Source organism: Dromiciops gliroides, chromosome 2 (assembly GCF_019393635.1).
Source record: "Dromiciops gliroides isolate mDroGli1 chromosome 2, mDroGli1.pri, whole genome shotgun sequence".
Taxonomy (NCBI): Eukaryota; Metazoa; Chordata; class Mammalia; order Microbiotheria; family Microbiotheriidae; genus Dromiciops; species Dromiciops gliroides.
In genome coordinates this window covers 361,243,264-361,258,682 of record NC_057862.1, presented here as the reverse complement: position 1 = coordinate 361,258,682, position 15,419 = coordinate 361,243,264, and the positions used below count along the sequence as shown (strand labels likewise).

At 35.6% G+C, this 15,419-nt stretch overlaps 1 protein-coding gene across 5 annotated transcripts in view; it reads left to right on the top strand.

The window, feature by feature from the left end:
* RBM39 (RNA binding motif protein 39) overlaps window positions 1-14,827 on the top strand; it is a 28,835-nt gene extending 14,008 nt beyond the window's left edge. For all 5 annotated transcript variants that reach the window (XM_043981696.1, XM_043981695.1, XM_043981694.1 and 2 more), the window contains 10 exons: window positions 233-385; window positions 1,191-1,328; window positions 2,936-3,001; window positions 5,890-6,094; window positions 6,557-6,634; window positions 9,236-9,268; window positions 11,089-11,170; window positions 11,595-11,700; window positions 12,787-12,865; window positions 12,952-14,827. In XM_043981696.1, coding sequence (XP_043837631.1) covers window positions 233-385; window positions 1,191-1,328; window positions 2,936-3,001; window positions 5,890-6,094; window positions 6,557-6,634; window positions 9,236-9,268; window positions 11,089-11,170; window positions 11,595-11,700; window positions 12,787-12,865; window positions 12,952-13,052 — 1,041 coding nt within the window. In that variant the 3' untranslated portion in view covers window positions 13,053-14,827. The remainder of the gene's footprint in view (window positions 1-232; window positions 386-1,190; window positions 1,329-2,935; window positions 3,002-5,889; window positions 6,095-6,556; window positions 6,635-9,235; window positions 9,269-11,088; window positions 11,171-11,594; window positions 11,701-12,786; window positions 12,866-12,951) is intronic.
* The last annotated feature ends 592 nt before the right edge of the window (window positions 14,828-15,419 follow it).

Sequence of the window (15,419 nt, the reverse complement as noted above, 5' to 3'; positions counted from 1 at the left end):
AGTTCAGTGAATGACGAACAGCTTCTGCCCTGGGCCCCCTTGCTTACTGTCTACTCTTACTGATTAACTATTCTTTTTTTATTCCAGTTAAAAATAACCTCTCCGGGGTTATTTGCATGTTAAATATAGTATTTCTTCTAAATAGTTGCCTTTCTTCTGTTTGTGTAAAGGTACAGAATTAATACAAAATTCACTGTTCTAATTTCATAAAACTTTTCTACCTTCATTATAGGTCCGTGATGTAAGAATGATTTCTGATAGAAATTCCAGAAGATCCAAAGGAATTGCTTATGTAGAGTTCGTTGATGTTAGCTCAGTGCCTCTAGCAATAGGATTAACTGGCCAGCGTGTTTTAGGAGTGCCTATCATTGTACAGGCATCACAGGTAATTTCCTTTTCTCCTAGTTAAGGACCTTTATTAGGAGAGTTAATTCCCTTTTTATCTTGATATGGTCCCTTCGCTTATACCATGATTATAAATTTAATGTTAGTGTTAGCTTGATTAATTAAGAAGTCATCCATCACAGAAACACAATATATAGTGTGTTGGGTTTTTTGTTTTGGTTTGGTTTATAGTATGCTTTTTAAAAAATCACATCATGCTTATAGATAGGATTGGCAAATTGTAGAGATTTTAATACTATTATACATAACCTTTTGTGTGCAGTTTATTTAAAAAGATAATACTGACATTTTATTGTCCATCTTTTATTTTAAAAGAATGTCGGTGACATCGGATCAAGTTGCTCATTTCTATTTTGCTTAAAAATTTTTTTATACAGTGAACTTATTCCTACTTCGTAAAAATATGAATGTACTTTTATGACTTTCTATCTATTATTTGAAATTATCCGTGACAATAACTGAAAGTTGGAGATTTTTGTCTTAGAAGTTCCTTTTTAGATGATAATTTAAGTAATGCTAAGTAAGTTACAAGAAGTGGGGTTAGTACTAGAAACTTGGTTGTCAATGAGCAAATCAGTTCATATAAACTCAAAAAATTAATCTGGTTAACTTTCACTCCCTTGCATATAGTGGGTTCTTAGCCAAGTGAAATTTAAATAAACGGGCATGAATATGATTGCAAAAGTACCACTTGGTATTTTTGGAGTCCTCAACTTGAAATGCATCAGAAAATATTCAGTTTTGCCTATAGTCATTATTAATGGTCAGTTTTCCTTTGTGTGTAGGCAGAAAAGAATAGAGCGGCAGCAATGGCAAATAACCTACAGAAAGGAAGTGCTGGACCAATGAGGCTTTATGTAGGATCATTACACTTTAACATAACTGAAGATATGCTTCGTGGAATCTTTGAGCCTTTTGGCAGGGTGAGTCCTTTTTCAAATTCTCTGTAGTAGTAGTTGTTTGTCCTTTGTTCTCAAGGAGGACCATGACATGTCATGATTTGCAGTGAATTGAATTTAAGTGAGGAAAGGTTGTGCAAAGTCACCAGCTTCACACTCTGGAGCCATCTGGGTCCAGTGGCAAGATAGATTTATCAAGGACAACTGGTGAAGGCCCTAGATGCTCTAAGGCAATCGGAGTTAAATGACTTGCCCAGGGTCACAGCCAATATGTGTCTGAGGTGAGATTTGAATTCAGGTCCTCCTAGGGCCAATGCTCTATCCACTTGTACTACCTAACTGCTCCTCAGTCCTAATATAAAGTGAATAATCTAATCTGAGCCCATTGAAGTTGAAATGTTAATAGTCTCACAGAATAGAAAAATGTCACTGTCCATGGATAGTCTTAACTTTCATTTTTTAATTTTGAGTTCCTAATCATCTCTCTGGCTGCTCTGCACCCATTGAGAAGGCAAGCAGTATGATGTACCTGATATACCCATTATTCATGCAGAGTCATATAAAAGATATTTCCATATTAGTAGCTATACTGCAGAAGGGGTAAAGAGGACAAGAAAAATAAGTTGAATGGAACAAGATGCTTCCATCTGTACCCAGAGTTTCAGAGTTCACCAGTTTCTCCCTGGAGATGGATAATGTTTTTCATCATGAGTTCTTTGGAATTAATCAGAATAGCTAAGTCTTTCACAGTTGTTCATCCTTAAAATACTGCTCTTATTTGTACAATCTCCTGGTTCTACTTACTTTACTTTGCATCAGCTCATATGGGTCTTGCCATGTTTTGTTTTGTTTTAAAGCTACCCCCTTGTCACTGTTTTAATTTAAATTTCTCTAATTATTATGTAGAGCATTTTATAATATGACTTATGGATAACTTGGATTTTATTCTTCTGGAAACTTCCTGTTTTGTATCCTTTGACCACTTATCAATTGGGGAATGGTTCTTTTTATAAATTGGGGGCAGCAGAAATTAGGCCTTTATCAGAGAAACTTGATCATCTTTTTGTTGTTTTTGTTTTTTGGTGAGGCTATGGGGGTTAAGTGACTTGCCTAGGGTCACACAGCAAGTAAGTGTCAAGTGTCTGAGATTGGATTTGAACTCGGGTCCTCCTGAATCCAGGGCTGGTGCTCTATCCACTGCACCACCTACCTGCCCCTGATAGTCTTTTTTTTTTTTTTAATTTTTTTTTTTTTTTTTTTTTTTTTTTTTTTTTTTTTTTTTTAGTGAGGCAAATGGGTTTAAGTGACTTGCCCAGGGCCACACAGCCAGTAAGTGTTAAGTGTCTGAGGCTGGATATGAACTCAGGCCCTCCCGACTCCAGGGCCTGCGCTCCATCCACTGCGCCATCTAGCTGCCCCCTGATAGTCTTTTAAAGGATCTAAAGCTGATTAATAGGGTGATAGAAAAATTGGCTATCAGAAATTTCTGAAATTCGGTGTAATCAAGGATGTCTCGAAAAAAATTTGCTTTCTGTTTAATATTGGCCTTATTCTCTGTATTACACAAATTTTTGTTGAGCTCTTAATACTTCATCATGTGAGTTATAGTTAATTGTCTGATCCAATTTCAGATTGAAAGCATTCAGCTGATGATGGATAGTGAAACTGGTCGATCTAAGGGATATGGATTTATTACGGTATGTTATGATTATTCTAGAATTAGACAATATCTGGTTCTAAAATTTGCCTTATAAAATAAAGCCCAGTTACTGATTTGAATTTGTCATAGGAAATCCCATCTGAATATTCACTACTTTAATATTTTCTAATGTTTAAGTTGAAATTTTAGAAAATAATTTTGTTTCTTCCCAAGAATATGTAAAGGAGTAAAAACTTGGGGGTTGTGTGTTGTTACTGGCACTTAGCCCACTATCTGCACATAATAAGCATTTAGTAAATTCTTTTGGATTTATTAATAATAGACTTTTAAATGCTTATTGAATTGAATTTCTACTTGGGAATAAAGGGGGTGCAGTATGATGAATAGAAATGAATACAAAGAATATAAAAACAATATGTGCAGAGTTCATTTTAGGCTTTTATAGATACTAACTTATCAGTTCTTGACCTCTTAGAGTTTAATATATGGTGGTTTTCAGAAGAACTTAAATATAAAGGTCTTTTATTCTGCTATAGTGGAAAGAGTGGTGGATTTGGAAACAGGATCTGGGTTTGAATCCTGGCTTTGCCACTTAGTAAGTGAGTGGCCTTGGCCAAGTAATGTGACCTCCTTGGTCTTCATTTTCTTCATCTGTAAAATGAGTGTTGAACAAATTGTCTCTATAGTCCCTTTCCTAAATCCATAATTCCTGATTTTAAACGTTCTTCCTGCAATTTTGATTGTTCTTTTCATTTATTTAGGAAGCCCTATATTCATCAACCCTATCATGAAGTTCAATCCAGCTTTCCTGGATTGAAATAGGATTTTGAGTGAACATTTTATTTGCTTTATTCAATTTCAGTTACTTTTATCTCTGGAGATAATTGCTCCAGGGCAAAGATTTACTATATTGACTTCGTTCAGAGCCCTGAATGAAAATAGTCATATAGAATTGAACATAACTTGTATACATGCATAATTTCATTATTAATAACTAAGGTGATGAGAATTTTTCAAAATGCCTTATTCTATTGTATTCCTCATGTCCCCCAAATAAAATGTGTAAACTTGGACTTGGTTGTCCTTTTGTAATCTTGGTGATTACAAAATTTTGATTGAGAATTAGCTTAGAGACCTATCTGATAGTATTGCTATTTACAAATGAAAAAATTTAGGCTTAGAAGGATAAATTGGCTTGCCTAAAGTTAAACAACCTTTTAACATGTTATACGATTCATATAGAAGTGTAAAAGTAAATACATAAGCTAAAGAACAACATTTTTGTTTAAATAGATTGGAATGCTTAATATTCCCTTTATTTGTGACTACATTTCATGGGGGCTCCATCAGTCTACAAATATAGTCGATCCATAACATTTTTGGTACTGGTTGTTTTAGAAACAAGGAAACAGTCTTGAAGCTAATTTTCATTAATAGTATATATGTTCAGTAGGGATTCTACTTGTGACAATCTTAACTCAAATTCCTAAAGCAGGAAACAAAGATCTACCTAACTCATCCACTGATGAAAAAGATACTGCTAGGCAGAAAGAAAGAGTGGTTTTGTATGTCTGACAACACTTCTCTTTCCCACTTAAATTCCATTCTTACAATTGCAGTTTGCTTTTTTTCTTTTACTTTTTCTTTTTTTACCATTAAGATATACTGAGGCTGGGTGTCAACTCATTTTTTTTTTCTCTAGGTCCTGCAGGCTAGAAATGTGATTCAGTTCTAACAAAATTCCAATACGACAAAAGAATTTGGATGTTTTGTGGAGTTGAATATAAGGAGATTTTACTTGTATACTCTCATGGTGATCTCTACACGGTTTCCCTTGGTGGTCTCATCTGTCCCATGGGTTCAATTATTTTGCTGTAGATGATTCCCAAATCTTTATATCCAGTTCTAATATTTCATCAAAATCTTAGTTTTATGTTGCCAATTGACTGGTAGACATTTCTACTGGGATGTGTCATTAGTATCTCAAATTCAACATGCTTCAAATAGCATTAAACATCATGTACACTCCCCCACCCCCAAGCACCTCTTCCAAACTTCTGTTTTTATTGATGGTTTCACATTATTCCTAGTCACCTGGATTCTTTAACCTCAGTGTCATACTTAATGCTTTCTTCTCCCCCAGTCCCTTAACACAATACCTAATAAGTTACCAAGTTCAGTTGATTCTATTTCTGTAGCATTTCACAGCTTTCCCTTTCTTTCCACTCCCATAGCCGCCGCCACTCTAGTCAGGTCCTCATCACCTCTCTTGGAACTATCATAATAGCCTCCTAATTTTTCCAACCAGCCTTTTAAGCCTGATTTCATATTACTCTGCTTCATGATCTGTATGTTCCAGCCTCAGTACAGTACCTCGCAAATAGTAAGCATTTAATATATATTTGTTAGATTGAATTTGAGTGGGTGGAACACCACCTTTTTTAAAAAAAAAATAGATTAAGGGGGAATTTACCAAAAGATTCATTGTTAGGATTTCCTTTAATGAGTTGGCCTAATACATTGAAAGATAATTATGACATATTTGGCATACTTTTTTTCCCCAAGCATGCCTATGAGATAAAGTGGGGCTCAGTAAGTTTATTATGAGGCCTGATCCTGGGCCTCCACATGAGAAGAGGCTGTCAAAGTGGTGGAGAATTCTGGATTGGGCTATGTCCCTTTGCAGAGTTTTCTTTCTCTTTTCCAAAAGGATGTGGTGCTCATAGTCTTCTTGGAGTTCAAAGAGTATAAAAATTTGGGATCGGAGATCATTTAAAATATATTCCCTCAAGGAGAATACATCATAAATTTAAATGCTTTTCAAAAAAAAAAAGTTAGTAATTTCTAGTATTATATGTATATGCTTTGAACATCCTATCGACTTAAATACACAGATTAATTTATAACACAATTTTAATTCTATAGTTTTCAGATTCAGAATGTGCCAAAAAGGCATTGGAACAACTGAATGGATTTGAATTAGCAGGCAGACCTATGAAAGTTGGTCATGTTACTGAACGTACTGATGCTTCCAGTGCCAGTTCATTTTTGGATAGTGATGAGCTGGAACGGACTGGAATTGACTTGGGAACAACTGGTCGTCTCCAATTAATGGCAAGACTTGCAGAAGGTAAGTTTCTTGCTTAGTAGTTTTTTCTTACTGTAGATTCATCATCAGATGTAATACGGACATCACCTGTGAACAAGCATTTACTGGTGCTTCTTGTATTCTGGGCATTGTTGTAAGAAACAAAAACATAAAATCTGGCTCTTAAAGATTATCAGAGATTCTTTATTGACTTTATCCTGTGATAAGGGAAAATGGTATAGATGGTTTCAAATAATTATATATTTTATTATAAGTGAGATAGATCACGAATCAGAAATTAAATACCTTTATGTCTATAACTTAATGGAATATCACAGTGAAGCCCTTGCTTATTCACTTTGGATTTTTCACAGAGAAGTGATGGAAAGGATCTTCTAATTATAGTTACAATAGATCTTAAGTAACTTAAAAGCTTGTTTCTTCATAAGGGAATGGCAGCTACACTGCAATGATAACAAACATTATTGACTGCTTCTTTTACAGGTACAGGTTTACAGATTCCTCCAGCAGCACAACAGGCTCTGCAAATGAGTGGATCTTTAGCATTTGGAGCTGTAGCAGGTAGGAATTAAATGTCATCTAGCTTTTAAATTGGGTTTTCCTCTAATGCAACTATAGTGTTATTTGCCAAGATGGTTGTTTGTTTGTTTGTTGACTGCTTTCAAATAGTTAGCTTTCCTTTAATTTCCTGCTGGTTTGTCTTTTCTTTTTTTTTTGGTTAGGCAATTGGGGTTAAGTGACTTGCCCCAGGGTCACACAGCTAGTAAGTGTCAAGTGTCTTGAGACCAGATTTGAACTCGTCTTCCTGAAACCAGGGCCAGTGCTCTATCCACTGTACCACCCAGCTGCCCCTTGATTTGTCTTTTATCTATGTTTTAACTACCTCCCTCAGAACCCTAAAGAATTGCTGCTATTATTAACATAAAGACGTAGAATAGACTATATTTTCTATTTATTTGGAGGCAATCAGCGTTAAGTGACTTGCCTGGGGTCACATAGCTAAGTGTCTGAGGCCAGATTTGAACTCAGGTCCTTCTGAGTATCCGCTGTACCACCTAGCTTCTCCAAACTTTAAAATAAACTTATATTTGATAATAATCAGTGCCTCATCTGTTTAAATAGTGGACTAAAGCCAGCTTTCATGGGTGCAATATTTGTCTTTATCTCTCATTAAAGTTTGGATTTTAAGTAGTCAAGGATAGAGATAAGGGGCCAGAGAGGCAGGAGTTCTTATAGGTGACATCATTAATCAGTTCTAGCTACAAATGCACTCTGAAAGCTCTATCAGCCTACATTTCACCAAACTCATATATTTAGAGCTGGAAAGGGAACTTGAAGAAAGAACATCTAGTCTCCCATGTTTCTTCTCCCCCCCCCCCTTTTTTTTTTTTAAACAATTGAAAAAAATTGAGGCCCAGCCATTAAATTGTTTTCCTCAATTTACACCCAGGTCATATCATTAATGTTCTTTTCTACTATAACATACAAGGTCCCCACATTGGAAACACTTGTATAGAATACACCACTTTTTTTTTTTTTTTAAGTGAGGCAATTGGGGTCAAGTGACCTGCCCAGGGTCACACAGCTAGTAAGTGTCAAGTGTTTGAGGCCGGATTTGAACTCAGGTACTCCTGACTCCAGGGCCGGTGCTCTATCCGCTGCACCATCTAGCTGCCCCACCACTTCATTTCTTAAAATATTTTTTCCTTCCTTTAAGTTCGTTTAAAGTGGTTACTTGTGTATCTTTGGCTAGAATCACTTTGCTTTTTTAATCCATTAATGCATTGACTGCATTAACTATGTGTAGTAAGAAATAACAGCTTAAATGTTACACTGTTATCTACATATATTAAGTCTAGAGCTCAGCTAATCTTGAGCATTTGTGTAAAGGCATAAATAAGAATCATTGACTAGTCACATAATGTGGATAGGCTGTTAGCTACACTTGGTGGGGGGAGGGTACCAAATCCCTTTTAGGGCATGAGCCCTACAAAGCTGGATACTATACTGTATATTTTTCTTTCCTACTTGAAAACATTTTCAGTATACAATAGTTGCTATATACCAACCTCCATGATACTTGAATTTCTTTTCTGAAGAGTATTCTCCTTGGTAGAGTAAAAGGGCAGCAAACTGTTATTAGTAGCCAATTGAAGTTAGGTGGGTGACTTAAATTTTTTTAAAACTTTAATTTTTTTGACTAGATTTTAGTGTCTGATATTTTAGTCTTTTATCAAACTCATACCTTTTTCATAAAGCCTGAATCCCCTCTGTCCTCCCTTAAATGAGTAGTTTGGGAACAACCATTTACTATCCACTAGAAAACTACAAAGTAGATTGAGAAAATTCTTATTCTCATTCGACAACATTCAGATGTCTACTTTTTGTGGCACTTTCTAGATGCTGAGCAAAGTACCTAGTCATAATCACTGCTTTCTACTAATTTATGATTACTCAGGATACAGCAACCATCTCTTTAGTGACTGTCACCACCTGGGCTAAGAATACCTGTAAGTGCCAAGGCAAGCATAATTAGGGATAGGCTGGGTAAAGGTAAAAAAGAAAGTTCCCTCTGAGTCACCAGTGCTATTACTTGAAGACATGTTTAAAAGGCCACCAGTATTATATAAAACATACTAGGATCTATGTTTTAAAGTTTTGGGAGGGGGAAATATTTGTAGAGATGGAGTAGTGGTCAGTTAATCTGTTAAATTATTTGGTTTTCTCTGCTTATCTAGCTTTTATTTTTATTATTTTGGTACCCTTCCCTGTATCACCTGTAACCCCTCTCCCCATCTTTTCCCCCAAAACTGGGATTTCCTTATTCTTAAGTTGGGTGTCTTCTGTGTATGTGGGTTTATGTGTGGGTGTTTACGAGAGCACTGAGAATAAGGAGAAAGATTGGGTAAGAGGCTCAAAATAGTGTAGTGACCCTAAACCATTAATTGCAAATGGTATTATCCATCTGGGTATATGAAGACCTCAATGTTTAATTTGGAATAAGACAAAAAAGAGGTTTTGCTATTAGTTCCTCTTTTAAAGGATTTTGATATACCTTGCTTTTGGATATCTGTTTATATTTTCTTCAATTCATCCTCTAACTTTATGAGGTTCTTACTGTTTTTGCATTGAGCCGGTATCATCTTTTTTTTTCTTTTATAGATTTACAAACCAGACTTTCCCAACAGAGTGAGGGTAAGTTTTCACCTTTTCATTTTCTGCCTTATAAAATAGTTTCACACAAAATTTTATTTATTAAATAATTTGGAATTTTAAATATCATCTTGACTGGCAACCTGGGTACCATGGCTTTGGGTGAATAAATGGTCCTTTTTTTGATGGTGGTCCTTCTACCCTCTCTCCTACAGGAACCTTTTTCCAAGTGTCTAAAGGCCTGGTGGGTGAAAGGCCCTTTGACTTCAGGATAGGCTCTGCTCTGACTCCAGTGAGCCTCCAAGTAGTGTACAGCTGAGATGAGGTATACCTCATCTTTGAGGCTAAGCATAGTAAATTGCATAGGAATTCCTGGGTGTAACAGAAGATACAGCCCAGTCAGATTTTTCTTCAGTCTGCTTTTTTCCAATACTGTGAAGTTCAGTTCTCCTGAATTTTATTGTGATATCAATAAAATAAGACTGGGTTTCACTGTTTCTTTGACTGAAGCCCCAATTTTCATGAGTCTGTTTTTCCAAGACATAAAGAAAAATTGTCAACTATCTCTTCATCTTAAGTTTGAAATAATTCTTTGTTTGGGTTTCTTAGTGCCTAATATGTGATGGATATTATTATGGTATATAGTGGGCCAATCCATGATTTTAATGATTTATCAGTTTATACTAGCTGGGTTGAGAGACATAAATAAAACTCTTTATGATAATGTATGAGAGAAACAGTATATGAATTAAGGAAAGAGGAATTTGTCTTGATTGGGTAAAATAAGGAGGTCTTATACTGGGCTGTTAAGAAAGGTAGAATTTCAGGAGCCAGAGCATTTTGGGAAAAGGCCTAAGGGAAAGTGAGCTGAGAAATGGAACCTAGAAAGCCAAATATAGGTAATTTGGAATGAATTCATTAATAGTTCAAATAAAGAGTCATGTGTGATGGGAGATAGGACTTTTAACGTGGTTATCTCTGAACTTTTTTTGCTTAATACTTTAATTATAATTAGTTTTCTTTATATGCTTATGTATTTTTAATTGAATACATTTGAAAACATTTTGATTCCTAAATTTTCTAAAGATTGACCTAAGGAGTCCATTACACATAAAAAGTTAAGAACTCAACTCTTGACCTAGAGATTTCATGGTGCTAGATCTTAAATCAGATGCTCAAGGCCAAAACAGAGTTGGAAGTTTATTCAGTCAGCATTACAAGAAGTATTGAAAGGATTTTGAGCCCAGAAATGTGGCAAGACATTCTCTTTTATCTGCTGGCAATATAAAGCATTTCATAGATGTGTGGTGGGGGTATGAATTAATTCAGGAGGAACAGAAACTGCTATTATTGGTTTCAGGCAGGTGGTTATGAGGGGCGTATACAGAGTTAATGGCAGTACAAATTAGCTGAGAGATTTTGTAGAAGTAAAGGATGTCTATGTATTGTCTTTCATAGTAAACTTTTTGTTTTTTACGTATTTACTTGATAAAGGCTTAGCTTAGGAGCATTTGATATAGTCCCTAAGGTACCCATCACATTTTCTACCTTACCTACACACAATCTCATGCTATTTAGCAGTGATTCTTGTATTTAGGGATTACTTCCCAATTTCTTCTCCATATTTTCCTTTAATTTTTCTTGGTCATCTAGGATTTTTGTTTTCAAACATTTCTGAAAATGAGTATTCGTTGAAAGTATGTGCTGGGCAAGACCACAGATGTCTTTCAGAAATTGAATTAACTTTTCCCCAAAAACATATATAACTTGTTCAGATGAGTCACAAAGTAGGTTGTAAAGTTGGTGGATAAATTGGGACTGGATTTTTAAGCAAAGTCTTTTGTTTTCTGTTTCTCCTATAGTTACAGCTCTAGCTGCAGCCGCTTCTGTACAGCCTCTTGCAACACAATGTTTCCAGCTTTCAAATATGTTTAACCCTCAAACGTAAGCAATGAATTTTTGTAAAATTTTTGTAATTCTAAAATCCTTGCTTTTGTGTATTTCTTAGTCCTCATTTTCCGTGTTTAAATCATTTATGAATTTCAAAGCCTGAAATAGTATATTCCAAGAAAAAGGTTTGTCACAGACCTGTAGCACTTAGCCAATGGTCTGGATTTTTAAATTACTATTTCCCTTTCCCTGTGCTCAATCTTTATATTATGAAATTACTGTTAGGACTTTGGACTATTTAGAGTTAAGGAAAAATGTGGATTTTGGACATTATTTTCATTACTATTAAATGCTTCATTATATTTCTTGTGGGTGAAGGAGTTTGTTGGGAGAAAATTTATTTGTCCTAGATACAGGTATATCTTCAGAATCCTTATTTATTCATACAAATCATAATTTTGACCTTTTTCTTTTACAGGGAAGATGAACTTGGCTGGGATACAGAGATTAAAGATGATGTAATTGAAGAATGTAACAAACATGGAGGAGTCATCCATATTTATGTTGATAAAAATTCAGCTCAGGTAAGTTCTGCTCTGAATGGTGTAAACAGTAGCAATAACTTTATTTGCATTGATTATTCCAATTTATCCTGTGTATGTCATACTGTTTGTATTGTATTATAGTTTAGTGGTTTGCATGTTTTGTCTCCCCCACTAGATTTGAGCTTAAGAGAGCAAGGGCTCTTGCATTTTTATCTCCTAACACTAAGCAGAGTTCCTAGCACATGGTAGGTGCTAGTAGGATCTAATGTTTGGACTCTCAAATGATGTCATTTTTATATAGAAATGGAGTTTACAAAGTGCTTTCTTTCTTTCCTACTGTTTTAAGTATTTGAAGCTCAATTAGATTTGCAACTTAAAAGCATTGACAATGAACCAATAGAAAAAAAAATTGATGGTGTTGCAAAAGCAACTTTTGGAAAGTATAAACAAGTTGAGAAAGTTGGATTTACAAGGTATCATAAAGGCAGTTAGTAGAAAAGCAAATTATTGTCTTGCACATAATAAAATATGTAATGGCTTTTAAAAATTAATAGAACGGGGAGGGGCAGGGTGCAGCTAGGTGGCGCAGTGAATAAACCATAGGCCCTGGATTCCAGGAGGACCTGAGTTCAAATTTGACCTCAGACACTTGACACTTAATAACTGTGTGACCCTGGGCAAGTCACTAACTCCCACTGCCCTGCAAAAAAACCCAAAAGAACAGAACTTATCTAGGGATAAGTTTTTCCTTTCCTTAAATAGAGTGACAGCAGTACTGCCAATCACAAAGTATAAGAATTTAGGTGAAAATTTATTTCCTCATGTTTATTATGAAATTGATAATGAAATTTATAAAAAGCAAATATGCATTTCTTTTTTTTTTTTTAGTGGGGCAATTGGGGTTAAGTGACTTGCCCAAGGTCACACAGCTAGTAAGTGTTAAGTGTCTGAGGCTGGATTTGAACTCAGGTACTCCTGACTCCAGGGCCAGTGCTCTATCCACTGCGCCACCTAGCTGCCCCTGCAAATATGCATTTATAGAACAATACAATTGTTTCAGACTTAATGTAGAATAAGCCCATGGAGTGCTTGCACTGAATGATAATTGGCTCTCTCGCATTTCAGGGCAATGTGTATGTGAAGTGCCCCTCAATTGCTGCAGCTATTGCTGCAGTAAATGCATTGCATGGAAGATGGTTTGCTGGTAAGTTCTGCCCAAAATTGTTCTGAGTTGTTATAATTTAAATGTTAAAAGTCAATAGATATATTAAAGATTCTTTTCTTCAACAGGTAAAATGATTACAGCTGCATATGTACCTCTTCCAACTTACCACAACCTCTTCCCTGATTCCATGACAGCAACACAACTACTGGTTCCCGTTCGACGATGAAGGAGGATTTAGTCCCTTATGTACATAGCTTTTTTTTTTTTTAAAGAGGATTCAAACCTGAGTTATCTTTTATTTAGGTAAAACAAAAGGAAAGGGTCTACTGTCATTTGTATGCGATTCCTGTTACCTTGCCAGACAAAGAGAAAGCTGTTATAGCAGGAATGCAGTGTGCTCATTCTCCCTAACTAGCAATTTCCACCGTATACAAAGCTGTTTTCTTGTTCTGCCTTGTAAATGTACATTTAGAACATTGACTAAGGTGATCTGTAGGAATTGAAAAATAGCTTAGACAAATGTACTTTCTGTAAAAGGCAGACAAGGATGTAATGATGTTTTTAATGTTTCAGAAGCCTAACTTTTTATGCAGTTACATTTTACATTCACTAAATGAATTTTGACACTTGGCTAATGGTTTAACGGAATATGGTTTCTGGAGTACATATTTAGTGTTCTGTATATGGTAAATTTAAAGACAACTAAATGAGTCCTGACTTAAGTCGGTAATTCACCTTGCATTATGATAAACAATTGGCAGGAAAGGGAGATTCAAAAATTCAATTTCTTGATGGTAACTTTTCGATTAATGTATCTGTAAAAGTTTCTTTGTAAATACTGTGTGTTCTGGTGTGTCTAAGGTTCCAAACAAAATGATCCCTGCATTTCCTCAAATGTACAGATATAGTGTGGTAAGCAACACAGTCTGAGCAGGAAACAGGAAATGCAGAAATAGGTTTTGTCTGGTTGCATATAATCTTTGCTCTTTTTAAGCTCTGTGAGCTCTGAAATATATTTTTGGGTTACTTCAGTGTGTTTGACAAGACAGCTTGATATTTCTATCAAACAAATGACTTTCATATTGCAACAATCTTTGTAAGAACCACTCAAAATAAAATTCTCTTTAAAAGGCCATGAACAATTTTAATTTATATTTTCTAATTGGACAAGTTTCTTTTACAGTGGGGAAAATACTAGATTTGGAGCCAGAGGACACTGACTTCAGATTCTAGTTATGCCAGTTTTCATTTTGGAGCTTCAATTTCCTCATCTATAAAATAAGGGGGCTGGTCCTCTGGCTAGCATTTTCATTTCTGAAATGCATGCAATCTCCATTTTAAAGTCAGGTTTTCCAGTTCAGATTGATTTTCCTTCTGTACAAATTTCACCATATCTCCACACTGCCAGTCTAGAACTCTTAGACTCTACCATGTAACTTCAATCATCTGCTCCTGGGCTCCTGTTATAACCAACAACCTGGTATTTCTATCACCTTTGTGGTTGCTTTTTGACTGGGTAATATTACAGGAATCTTTCATCCCAGTCCCCACTTTTATTGTCAGATCAGAGGGAGTTCCTGTTATAGCCAAGAACTCTACACCACATTCTTTAACAAAATACATGGATAACAAAGGTGCTTGTGGGAGTGTGGTTAGATTGTAAGATAAAGGTGTGAACGGACAAGTCATCTACAATGTTGTGTTCTATTTGTCAATTCCCCAAGTACAAAACGAATCCTTAGGTTTTTATTATATTTCCAAGGGAAAAATACTTAGTTTTGACCCTCTGAGGTTTGATTGAAGCTGAGTGCCTATTACTCAATAGTGCCAAAATTCAAAGGGGAAAAACTTTTTAAATAGTTAATTAGCAATGTTCATTACGAAACATTTGTTAAAAACAAGGCAACTTGGCACCTTTTGCCCTCAAAGGAGCTATACCTTGACTGGCATATATTAGTGAATGGTTTCTATGCTCAATAAAACTTTTACAAGTACCTTACATTCCAAGCATGAGATTACGTTGACTTTCCTTTCTCCTAGTGCCTATCAAATATTTGACATCATTATTAGCAAAGTTTGGTATGAGTAAACGAATTGAGATCCCATAGTCTTGTTTCAGGGTTTGAAAGGTTCCATTTAAGTGGAAGACTCATGGCATCAATTATGTTCATTTCTTTTTGAACAACTTAAAAATCTATGCCTTCAAAGCAAGACTTTTCCCCTGAACCCCAATCATACAACTCAGTGAAATGCCAAGGCAATTATTTTCACCTAGATGTCCTGCCATCATCTATCTCACCTTTGGATCTTTATATCATCCTTGACATGCCCCTCTGCCTCCATCCTATCCACTCACCCAAATGGAGTAACTTATTATTAGAACTATCGTTTATAACAGAGCACCGGCCCTGGATTCAGGAAGACCTGAGTTCAAATTCGGCCTCAGACGCTTGACACTAGCTGTGCAACCCTGGGTAAGTCACTTAACCCCAACTGCCTCACCAAAAAAGAATAAGCTAGAAATGGCTAAACAAGCAGGTTCAGAAATTTCTGTCTTGATGTTTTTTGTTTTTTTGTGGGGCAATGGGGGTTA